Raw genomic sequence first — 12,408 nt, forward strand, 5'->3', positions numbered from 1 at the left:
TTCAGCAGGTTAGACACTGCTTTAAATATGTATGTGTCCCTAGGTAAGAGCTTGCGTGTGCCAGAGAAGGTCCCATTCAGGATGACCCATAACATTGAGACTGCTCTTGGAGTCACAGGGGTGGAGGGCCTCTTCAGGCTGTCATGTGAACAGGTTACTGACAGCTTACACTCTGCACCCATCTCCCATCACCATGCCCCATTACATTCAATATGAATTTATAGTTATGAGTAAGATCATTTCATGGCTGTTCAAACCTGTGTCTTGCTGACTGTTTTTACTTTGCTGAATGGATGCTGAAATTGGACATGATTTCAGGTGGTTCAAATGATGCGTAGGGGTAGGGAGACCCTACTGACCCTGCTCGAGGCCTTTGTCTATGATCCCCTGGTTGACTGGACTGCTGGGGGAGAGGTGGGCTTTGCTGGTGCAGTGTATGGAGGAGGAGGTCAACAGGCTGACAGCAAGCAGAGCAAGAGGGAGATGGAGCGAGACATCACACGTTCCCTCTTCTCCTCCAGGGTGGCTGAGATTAAGGTGAGATCCTAACAGGAGTTGGAACCTTTTGCTCTGTAAGAAAATACCGAGCATCAATGTTGTATACTTCTGCTGTGAAAGACTTCCTCTTGAATTTGCATTTTCAACATTTAATATTCTGAGGTTTTAGTTATGTACAGTTGATGGGCCCAGGTGAGGAGCTTCCGTGAGACCAGGAATCCGACCTGCATTAACCTGTAGAATAATGACCATTTAGGACTGGAATATGTTGACTGTGTACAGGTGAACTGGTTTAAGAATCGTGATGAGATGCTAGCAGTACTGCCACAAGTGGAGGAGTCTGTGGAGGAGTATCTAGTCCTTCAGGAGATGATGTGTCAGGGGGAGAAACTACAAGCCAAGCTCCAAGAGGAGTTAGCCTTCCTGGAGGGAGCAGAGAACAACCCAGACCACCTCATCCTCACCCTGGAGCAGAGGTCTGAGACTCTGTGACACTTGTTTTATCCAGCTCTGTTTAAATAATATGTGCCTCTGAACCATCATTTCACAATGAATATGCACAAGGAATATCTATAATATTTAGAATAGTTAATGATATTAATAGTTAATATTGAAATGAATGCCAAAAAGCTCAGTTATTTCTAACTGTTTCAGTTTCTTTGAATCATCCTTAGACCATCAGTGGCACCGAAACTGGGGATAAATACTATCATTCTGTTTGTGTTCTCATCCACGTGTTTATATTCAATAGGTCTGTTTTATTTATGTGGGATAATTTCTTTTTTCCATCTTCACAGTTAATATTAAAATAATATAATGTTCTTGGTCACCTTCTGTTTAAGTCCAGAGTTCCTTTCTATTGTAAATAAAAGGGGAGGCAAAAGTAGCACCAAACTCTGAGAACTTATTAATCCACAGGTACTCTGAACATACACAGCTGCAATCACGGCAGCAGACTGTGCAGGAAGCCATACAGAGCAAGCTGGCTGACCTTGACCAGTGGATTTCCCAGTACCAGGCAGCATTCTCCAATCTCGAGGCCACCCAGCTGGCCAACTTGCTGCAGGACATCAGTAGCCCCATTGATTTGGGTTAGTCCCACTAAAACATTAGATCTTAGATTGTAATTGAAAAGAGATTTGTTGATAGATTCGGTGGTTACAAAAAAATCTAAAGGCAATATGGAGAATTTTCTTTAAATGCCTGAGATGAGTTATACCTTTTTCTTCAGGTCCTCCAAGCTACATCCCAGCTACAGCCTTCCTACAGAATGCAGGCCAGGCTCACCTGATTAGCCAGTGTGAGAGCCTGGAGGCAGAGCTAAGCTCCTTGCTGCAGCAACGCCGTGGGGCTCTTCATGGCTGCCTGGAGCAGTTGCACAGTTATGCTACAGTGGCTCTGCTGTACCCACGGGCAACTCTGGTGCTCCATCGTGCCTACCAGTGGAAAGCCTGGCTGGAGGAGCTGATGAGAGACATGACAGTGGAGCGCTGCCAACATATCTACAGACAGTAAGGGACTATACAAGGACTCGTCTGCTGTCAAATTCTTACCACATTATCAAGCTGTTTGTAGTGTTGTCTTGTTCCATTGTTCAAGTCAGGACATGGAGAGTACTTACCGTAAACTGAGCTGTGCAAAAATACCATACAGGGGAGGAGCTTTTTCTCATTCTCTCACTCTTTACTACCCACTTCTTACCCGCTTCACTTTAGATAGTCCCACACACTAAAATCATTTAGGTAAATATTGATAATTTATAATATAATGATGGATTACACTACTTAGATGCCATGTAGCTGTTATTGTTGTCTGTTTCTGGTGCAAATGACTTCGGTAATACTGAGGTAGAGGCAGTACACACTGTAGAACTGTATTTATTATCATATTAACAGTTACAGTCACTGAGCTATGAGAAGCAGTAATAGAGTTTGACAGGCTGTTACTGTCTGTATCTGTTGCTAACCCCCTCTCCCAACCATTGAGTAACTGAAAGGTTGATTCAATTAATTTACAAAAACATAATGTCCTGGTTGTTCTCGACATACATTATGAATACATTAATGCATCAGGTTTATCGTGGACCTCATTGCCACAGCTGAGCTCTATCTGGCCCCTTTACACAGATACGAGGTGCTGTTTGCCCCGAAGAGTCCTGCCGCCTCTTGCCAGTTTTTTTCCAGTGTGGAGTTGACTTTGCAGCATCAAGTGGCTGACATCAATGACCATGTGATGCACCACGCCGAGCGACTGAAGGCTGAGGGTACCACAGCTGCTACCTGTGAGGAGCAGCTGCAGGAGATAGAGCACTGCATCACAGTCTACCTTAGCGAGAATGGAGAGCCTGGCTCCCTCAGCCTGGCTGGAATCATCACCTCGGCTCTGTGTACACTCTGCAGGTTAACACCCTATTTCACAGCTGTTTTTTTTTCTCTCCACTCAAACTAATGGGCTCAGTGGTACAAAGCTAATAGAAACATTATTTACTGCTGTATGTCTGGAACCGGTCTTATTTGAAATGTGGTGATTCTGGATAGAGAAGCAGATAAGTCACTGCGTTTTCCTCTGTCTTCAGGAGGAACTTGGTGATGGAGGGGGCAGCAGCAAGTGCTGGAGAGCAGCTAGTGGACCTGACATCTCGGGATGGGGCATGGTTTTTGGAAGAGCTCTGCAGTATGATTGGAAATGTCAGTGCATTGGCAACACTATTGCAAAGCTGCCCACTACTGCCACATGACCTGGAGCTGCCTGCACCGTCAGCTACCATCCAGGCTGTGTACCTAGCCAACACTGTGTACACCTGCTTGCAAGTAGGTTCACTCTCTACAGCAATCTATTCCTTGAAAAAGTATCTTCATAGTTTGATGAAATGTTTGATGAAAAATGCTGATGCGTCTCCTTGTTCATGGTAGGAACTGAACACCAACTTCCGCCAGATCATCTTCCCAGAGGCTTTGCATTGTATGATCAAAGGAGAGCCCACACTGGAGTCCATGTTGTCTGAGCTAGAGCAGCTGGTGGAGCAGAGCTCTGATGGTCTTGGCTTGCAGGGCCTGGCAGAGGGTCTGCAGGCCACCACAGGTTTGAGCCATGATGGGCACACCCACTGCCTCCGCATCTCCAGGTAAGTAGTTGCTATAAATGTGGATAATTCAACCTGTCGTGAATACTTAAAGAACAATGCAGATTTTCAGCCTGTAATGGTCTGTCTTGACCCCAGCCCTCTGAGATGCTAAAAATGCACATGGTTCTTGCAGAGGTTTGTAATCTGGTGTCTAAACTGCTGTTTGTGCTCAGGATGCTGCGTGCTCAGTACTCTGAATTGATCCAGCCTCGAAGCATGGACAGAGCAGGCCAAGAAACGCCAAAGATGTCTGCAGGTCAAATGTTGTTGGTGGCCTTTGATGGCATGTTCACCCAGCTGGACACTGCCTTTGGTCAGCTCACAGAAAAGGTAGCACTCATCTTTCACAAAATTCATGACCACTTGTTATGTCGGATTTCTGGTCCTGCATTAAATCAACACTGTACCTACGCTATTGCCGCTACGCCGTCGTGAACTCTTCGAACTTCTCCGTCACTCATTTCATGGCAGTGCAATTCACCTCCACAGTGGTAGAGGGCACCGCTTCTTTCCTGAATGGTTATCATTGTCTCTAGTTGATTCTTTGTGTAGCTTCCGGCTTGAGGAGTTGTAAAAGTGCTCATGTCTTCTGACTTCCTCAATGAGTTGTTCCTCAACTTGCTCCGTCCATGTATAACAACAAGATGTTTAAAAATGGTGGGGGTGACGCAATCAAGAAATATGTAACCGGAAATGCATTGCTACCAAGCAAAGCAATCACAGCCCTCTCGGTCTGCGTTGCCTCGACATTTAGTTAAATTTTTTGAGAGGTGCACATCAGGCTATGCCAGGAGCGACGGCGAGCTACAGCGAGCCTTACGACGTAGGTACGGCATTGATTTAACACAGAACCATAAACCAGGCTTTAGATATTTCAGATTGCTGATCTTTTTTGTTTTGGGATTTGAATCCAGTCTTGGTCCTCAGACCAGCATACAAATGCATCAGAGTTGATAATTCTCAAAGTTATTGTACTTTTATTAATCTTCTACCACTATCTGTTTTCTGCCTGAGCTAATCCCAGTTAACTGTTATGGTGTAACAAAATGTATGCTGGCTGGGTATACATCCTGGACAGGTCACCAGTCTATCGCCGGGCCAAGACATAGAGACAGAGACGAATGACTGCTTACATGCACACTCGTACCTATGAGCAGTTTAGAGTCACCAGTTAACCAAACATAGATGTTTTTTTTTTTTTTTTTTTTTTTTTTACCTGTTCTGTTCATCAGCTGGGACTGGCAGTATGAATACTTCTGGTGCCTTGCTGTGCTGAAACAGTTTTACTCTGTGAAGGAGTCGAACCTAAACCTGTCACCATCTGCGTTTGACTTTATTGGCAATGGTATTGGTTTGCTGGTAAAGCAACCGGGCTGAGGCTCAAGAGTGGATAGAAAAAGAGATCAGAAACAAGAGACAGAAGACATGGGTGAGACAGGGGGGCACACAAACGTGAGAGCATTGGTCGCAGCATTGTGTGCAGGATGAGTTGTGCACCTTGTATGCATACAAGTGTGTATATATGTGTGTGTATGTGTCTACTGCGGTTTGTCATTGGATGCTGTGGGTAGCTGACTGTAGCTGCTGCCGGAACAACATGCCCACGGCCCAGGATGGCAGGCAGGTCAGGACCAAGCCACCAGGTTGCCCTGTAACCCCCAGAGTGCAGGGAGCCCCAAGAGACAGCCCCAGGTCCAACCCATGCAAGGACACGCAAGAAAACATGGGCACAGCAACCCCCACTCGGAGGCAGCACACAGAGAGACAAAGGCCTGTTAGGCGCACCTACACAGCACGGGCTAAGCCCAGGGGCACAGAGTCCCCTCGGCCAGAGACCTGGCCAGGCCCTCAGCAAATGCCCCGCAAAACACTGGTGAGCTGCTCTCCCACTCCCCAATCCATCCATCCCCCCACCCCCCCTAAAAAAGAAAGAAAAGGGAGCGCTTTGCGTACCTGAGAGGCCCAGGCCCATCACTCACCCCCCCAAAAAGGAAACAGCCCCACCCTCCTCCACCCAAACAGGGGCCAAGCTTTCCTCAGGTGCTGATGTAGTCCAGTGCAACCCAGGCCCAGCAAGACCACCAGCCAGGGGCCCACTGCATGCAATGGCAAGGCCCATGACCAACCCCAGCCCAACCACTACGTTGGGAGCCCCCCGAGAATGCTGAATGGACCCACAGGCCCGGATACATGCATGTTTTGGATGGCGGGGGTAAACTGGAGTAGCCAGAGGAGACCCACGCAAGCACGGGAAGGACATGCAAACTCCTCACAGAAAGGGCCCGAGAACATGCGGCTTTCTTGTTGTGGTTTAACAATGCTAACCACTATGCTGCAGTACAGCCATCATTGCTTTGATCTGCCTCAAGACCAGCCCTCTTAGATGCTAAAAATACACATGGTTGTGCAAGATGCTCCATGCTCAGTACTCCGAGTTGATCCAGCTTCGAAGCATGGACATAGCTTCAATTCTTAATTTTCCTCCTGCTCCTCCTTTTCTTCTTTGAGTGTAATTAGCAATTGGCAAACAACTAATTGATGCATTTCCACCACCAGTTGGTATGTTTGTTTACCTTTTATGCTGTCATCCTATTGAGTGTTCACACAAGAGTTTGATGCATTCAGTTGGCTTTAGTTTGTTTTATAAATCTCAGTCTGTGATCCCCGGTCTTTCAGTCATCTGCCAGTATGTTAGTGTGTCCTCAACTTTTCTTAATTAAAAATAATCTGTAATAAAATACATTTCCAAAGGCATACAAGAGGCATGCAAATGAGGGCGTTCTAAAATTTTCAATGGGTGAGAAAACACTCATCCATGTGTTAATGAGCATTGTTATGTAGATGTAGTACGCTCAACCGTTTTATCTTCCTCAACCTCAGCTGAGTTCTCTGGAAGTGCCCTCAGCTTGGAGGAAGGTGGATGTGCTGAAGGAGGCTCGGTCCACACAACTCCACTTCTTTGACAGCCTTAGCCATAGGCAGCTGATGGAAGAAGTCTTCTTCCTGAAGAGACTGCAGACCATACGGGAATTCTTCAGGCTGTGCTCCTCTTTTGCTCAAACACTCTCTGGTAAGACTTGTCTCATCAGGTCAGGGTGATCACTTGCTTTCTTCAAAGAAAACAAAAAAAGAGCAAGAGAGAAAGTAGATGTGTTGCAAATACAGTGTTATTGGTCCTCTTAATGCTGTAGGAGTGTCCGGATGGACTTTTCACATTAGTGTCTCTCGGGTACAGAGTGAGGTGGCTATGATCCTCACTTGACTCTGATGAATGTCCTCTATCCAGGTACCTGTCCCTCAGTTGATGACCTGTTGCCTACAAATGGACCAGTTGGTCTTGGGAAGCCTCTATATCGGCGGCCGAGCACAACAGGGTCAAGTGTAGCAGTGGTGAGTGAGGAACAGATGATCCACCCCATCAAAGCCTTCACAGCAGAGTTTGTTCACCAGATGCTCATGGGTCTGCCAAGCCAAGCCATTGGTTTGGCCCTCTGCAGCACGCTGTCTGCCCTTGGCCTCGATGTTGTCACCCAGGTGGAGGCCAAAGACTTTGGTGCAGAGAGCAAGGTATGGTGCTTGTGGATGTTTATCTTCAGTCATACTCAATTATTTACTTTTTTAATAAATTGTATGAAATTGTTTTTGAAATGTTGGCTAAAGAATCTGACAGAATTAATTGGAGGCATCGTAGAAAATTGAGTTCTCATCACTTTTTTTTTCCTCACTTATTTTCACACACACACTTCTCCCTCAATGAACTCTTGCCTCTATAAAACCCAATACGCGTCTTAAGTACGAGTGATGTTATTAGTGTGCTGAAAGCACCATGAACTAAGCAATATGATCATCATCATGAGTCAGTCAGTGTCAGAGATGTTCCTCATCTGGACTTGAACATCTGTCTGTGGTGCTCTGCAGGTGTCTCTGGATGAGCTCTGTAAGAAGGCCATGGAGCAGGGCCTGTCTTCAGGCCGGGTCACCCAATTGCTACTTAATAGAGCCACAGTGTTAGCCTCATCCTATGACACAGCCTGGAAGAAAGTGGATCTGTTGAGGAGGCTTGAGGCCAACCTGGAGGCTGCTAAGGCCAGTCTGCAGAGGAGTCAGCTGCACATAGCCATGTTCCAGGTACAATGTGTGTGGAGCCTCTGATAAGGTGGATTCACAGTCTAAAGTGTTTTTTCACTACAACTAAAGTATTTTAGAGCTCAAACTGACTAGGCCATAAGATTTACTTTGGTATCAGGGATAACCAGCACTGTTTTCACTGGTTGATGGGCAAAGTCCTGTAGATAACAGATCCTACAGTAACCTTGATCTTTTAGGTTTTTGATTTGTTCAATTCTGTGATTTTAAATTCAAAATTATATAATTTTCTATTATTTTTTATAATTTTTTTTCTATTTTGTATTATTAATAAAGGCAAGCATGTGACAGTCTATAAATCGGAGGTATAATGACACATGTTGTTGTCTTCCACCACCAGTGGCAGCATGAGGATGTTCTGAGCCCCAATAATCAACCCCTGAGTGTCAGTGTTCCTCCTCGCTCTGTCATCCTCGGCAACATGAAGAAGAAGCTGTACAAGCTAAGTCAGGATGAGGGGGCCATCATCAGCATTCAGGTTAGTGTCACACGCCATCCCTCCTTCAATCAAAGGTCCTCAACCAGGGAATGGCTTGCTGGTCTGATTATATTGTTGCAAATGTTGCAAAATTGTTAAAATTAGATTCATGTGTAGAACAATAAATTTGGTGAAAAATCCCACAGGGAGATGGAACCACATTCTCGAAATAGAATAGAGCTTTGTCATTGTTTGTCATCAACATATCATACATATTATACACACACATACACGTGTGTGTGTGTATATATGTATGAACTAATGCATAAAATCACATGAGCATTTTTTAGAGATTTTAATTTATTATTATTTATTGCTGTTAGAAATAACACAATAATAATACAGTACAAAATAATAAACAAAGATAAACGTCTATCTCTCTCGTTGGAATGAAAGAAAAGTGACCTCTACTCTGTAAACATTTATGTCAGTACTGCCCTTTTGGAAAAAAAACTGATGGAATCAAAGGCTGCAGAACCTCTGTCTGCCTGGCTCTTTTGATTTAAATATCTAGTTGGCTTTTGACATGACTAACACTCTAACATTTAAAATAAAGAAAACATTGAACTCAACATTACGTGTTACCTTTACTTTGGCATGTAAAGCTGGGTGGTGATCCCACAAATGCTGCATCAAGTTTGATGTGCTGGAACAAGCAGCAACTTTTTTTCGGCAGGTTTTGCAGATGGCAATGACTCACTGGTCTTTCTTGCTGTATTCGAAATATTTGCATACTGCCTACCTTTTTTCTTAGGTGGACAGTCTGGTTCGCTGTCATTGTTTAATTCATGTAGCGCAGCCTCCATGACCCTTCATATGAACGCCACTGTAAGCAGCTGCACCTCTGGTTTAACTTTGTTTTTGTTCCGTCCAGATTGCAGCAAAAATACTGTAGCAGCATAGTGTGCAATCTTTGGGAGTGAGAACAGAAAAACCCAGTGTAGCGAAGACTTTGAGTTTAAATTAACCATGACGTTGTAAATCACAGTTAATAGTAAAATCGGTTAATCACTGCATCCCTATTTTCAGTATTAGTATTATTAACAATGAATATTATATCCATGATTATATTGATTTATACCCTTATGATAGGTCCCTGGAAATTCCTAAGCCTCTCTTCAGAAGAACAACTAATGTGGTAATTTTTGGATTTGAATGTAAATATATGCTGCGGTTCTCCTCAGGAGAAGCTAGCATCTCTGGAGGCTAGTATTGAGCAACGTCTAAAATGGGCTGGTGGTGCCAACCCAGCGCTGGCTCCCATCCTGCAGGACTTTGAAATGACTATCAGGGAGAGGCGTGGTGTGGTGGCCAGAGAGAACCAGCGCACCAGCCAGGTAACATGGCATGTTCACAAGAGAAAAGCCCATCTTGAAGACTTCCTCCAGCCATCACACATGATTGGTGACAATCGCAAAAGGGAGCTTCTCCTCCTTTGTCCTTTTCCAGGTTACCTTTTTGTGTTCTACCATCCTGAACTTCGAAGGCCTTCGGACGAGATCCCCAGAGGCCCTCAACATGGATGCAGCACTGTTTGAGCTCCTGAAGCGCAGTCAGCAAACCTGCTCTTACACAGTTCAGTTCAGCAGTTCAGTGTCACCACTGGAGCTGCAGCTGCTGCACAGACTGGTGGGTCTTACCTCTATCCAGAAATATCAGTTTGTACTGTTCAGCAGCTCAGTTTGTACATTTGAGGTCTAACAGGTGCAAGAATGTTGTTTTTGTTGTTTTTTTGTTTTTTTTATTTCATTGTTTAATTCATTGTTTGTCTGTCAGTACCTGTAAGCTTCTTGTCATCACTACAGAGTCCACTGCTGGACCTACCCATTGGCAGTCCTAATTGGTTGACCTGTGCCCAGAGGCAGCTAGAGGAGGAACTAAATGTGGAGCAAAGAGCTCAGGAGGAGCGGGAGCAGCAGCTGGAGTCTAGTGGAGAGACACTGCAGCTTCTGGTTGACAACATTAAAACCATTCTGTCCAACCACAACCGCCAGTTGGCTGACGTCAAGCATCTGTTGAGAGCTATGGCAAAGGTATCACAGACCCAGCTGCTTCACATCTGCAAATGCGTCCAGTGTTTGTCAAAGTCATTATGAGTGTGTGCACACGGATTTCACTGGTTTACAGATTAAACTTCAAATATCCAGACTTGTCTGTATCTGGTGCAACTCAGTCAGACAGTCTCAAATCTCTGTATGACGTGGCTTTTCCTCCATTCTCTGGATTCATGTCTGCATTTGCTGTATCCTCAAATAGGATGAGGAGGCGGCTTTGGCTGATGGTGAAGAGGTTGTGTATGACGGCAGCGTGCGTCACTTCCTTTTGGAGTACAAAGCATGGCAGGATAACATACAGTTGGTCTTATTCACTGTTGTCCAAGCCAGTGGGCAGCCCCGCAACCAAGAGCAGCTTGAGCTGCTGGAGGAGATTCCTGCTATTTTGAAAGAGCTGTATTCCCAGAGCCAGAGGTACCTATGCTCACTCAGACACAAACACACACTCACAATCCTTTCTCCATGTAAATGATGTCTTAACTCTCTGTTTGTCTGTGCAGTCTGTATAATGGCCTCGTAGGCTTCGCCTCACCACTGGTGACAGACAGAGACAGTGAATGTGCCAGTCCTGTTTCTGCAGCACAGACAAGCTTTGCAGCAGGTATGAATTAGGCCCAGTTGCAATACACTCCCTACACCTAAATTTTGTGCGTTCCCTTGAGGGTAGTGGTGTCCCAATTCCTTTTTTCATGTAGGGGTAGTGGGCGTAGCGGGCTATGAATCTATCCCTTCAGATCGAGGATTTTCAGATGCTGAAGGGCCAGAGAAAATTTCCCAGAATGCTTAACATCATCATTTGCATACTGAATCATACAACAATGGCAACCCCCAGAGAGGGAGAGGATGTAGAGAAGTCGGGCAAGAAAAACCACAAAAAATTCATGTATTCTTCTCCGTGTACCTCTTGGTTTCTTTATCAACCAAAGCATGATGAATCCTGAAAAACCGATTGCAACCGTTGAATTCATGTTGCTGCAGTCTCTTGTGTGCCCGCACGTAAACTATGCAGTGACGTAGCAAGTGGTGTCCCAATTCCTTGGGGAAGATTACAAGCCCTACCCCTTTTGGCTTACTTTCGAGAGTGAAGGGATAGTCGGGGAGGGCTAGGGGTAGTGAGTAGGGTGAACATTGGGAATGGGCCTTAATCTTACTGTCAGCTTCATAGAGGGGGGGAGGGAGTGGCCCCTTCTTAAACAGTGATGAGATAGAAATGTCTTCTTAGTCACTTTCTGGGTTAGCTTCAGTTTGTCCATGCTTCATGGAACAAAGCAGCATTTCTTTTTGAAGTGTTTCATCTGTGTGATCAATATGTTTTCTCTCACACCACAACTCCAGCTGTGAGGTGCAGTGGGGTGAAGACCCAGCCAGACTCAATGTCCCAAAATGCACGAAAGGGTCTGCCGCGTAACTTTGGGACCCCGAATGATACCCCACCTAGTACACTGCTCATGAACAGCAAAGGACTCAACCCCAGTCCGAAGAGGGCTGTACGAGACCCCAAAACAGGACGAGGTACAGATCTCCACACTCTTCACTCTGATTGTTCTGAGCTTCTGTTCTGTTGATTCTGTTGATAAACAAAAAAAAGAGCACACACACATCACCTTTGAGATAATATCTGGTGTGACTTCAGATATCAAACCTTTGGAATAGTATAACAAAAACATGCACAAAGCAGTGTATTTGTTTGTTTGTCTTAGACAAACAGGCTTACTAGTCTCAGAAAGATTTTGAGACAATTTTTTTTTGTCCAGTTGACGACATGACATGACAACAGGTAAGTTTTTTGAGCAGAGCTGTTCTCTTTGATAGAATCTGCTCTGAAGTTGCTGCTCTGTGTTGCAGCCGTTCAGGAGAGGAACTCGTATGCAGTCAGTGTGTGGAAGAGAGTCAAAGCCAAGCTGGAGGGCAGAGATGTTGACCCCAATAGAAGGATGAGTGCGGCAGAGCAGGTGACACTTCACAATTTGTCCATACCTGCCCCATCAGTCTGGGCAACAGTATCCAGGACATCTGTATTTAATAGACTGTGAAAGTGTGTGTGTGTTGTGTTTTTTTTTTGTTTTGTTTTGTTTTGTTTTTTTTAAAACAGCTTGGACTAACAATGG

General features: G+C 45.0%; 1 protein-coding gene across 2 annotated transcripts in view; it reads left to right on the forward strand.

Annotated features, from left to right (window-relative positions):
- Positions 1-12,408, forward strand: part of smg1 (SMG1 nonsense mediated mRNA decay associated PI3K related kinase) — a 61,587-nt gene that overhangs the window by 47,707 nt on the left and 1,472 nt on the right. For both annotated transcript variants that reach the window (XM_029507649.1, XM_029507651.1), the window contains exons 44-63: positions 44-153; positions 319-537; positions 781-974; positions 1,417-1,589; positions 1,730-2,009; positions 2,625-2,897; positions 3,074-3,308; positions 3,411-3,622; positions 3,796-3,952; positions 6,503-6,692; positions 6,909-7,189; positions 7,541-7,750; positions 8,109-8,246; positions 9,431-9,583; positions 9,696-9,875; positions 10,052-10,279; positions 10,503-10,714; positions 10,801-10,901; positions 11,636-11,812; positions 12,146-12,252. In XM_029507649.1, coding sequence (XP_029363509.1) covers positions 44-153; positions 319-537; positions 781-974; positions 1,417-1,589; positions 1,730-2,009; positions 2,625-2,897; positions 3,074-3,308; positions 3,411-3,622; positions 3,796-3,952; positions 6,503-6,692; positions 6,909-7,189; positions 7,541-7,750; positions 8,109-8,246; positions 9,431-9,583; positions 9,696-9,875; positions 10,052-10,279; positions 10,503-10,714; positions 10,801-10,901; positions 11,636-11,812; positions 12,146-12,252 — 3,830 coding nt within the window. The remainder of the gene's footprint in view (positions 1-43; positions 154-318; positions 538-780; positions 975-1,416; positions 1,590-1,729; positions 2,010-2,624; positions 2,898-3,073; positions 3,309-3,410; positions 3,623-3,795; positions 3,953-6,502; positions 6,693-6,908; positions 7,190-7,540; positions 7,751-8,108; positions 8,247-9,430; positions 9,584-9,695; positions 9,876-10,051; positions 10,280-10,502; positions 10,715-10,800; positions 10,902-11,635; positions 11,813-12,145; positions 12,253-12,408) is intronic.

Source organism: Echeneis naucrates, chromosome 8 (assembly GCF_900963305.1).
Source record: "Echeneis naucrates chromosome 8, fEcheNa1.1, whole genome shotgun sequence".
In the NCBI taxonomy this organism is placed as follows: Eukaryota; Metazoa; Chordata; class Actinopteri; order Carangiformes; family Echeneidae; genus Echeneis; species Echeneis naucrates.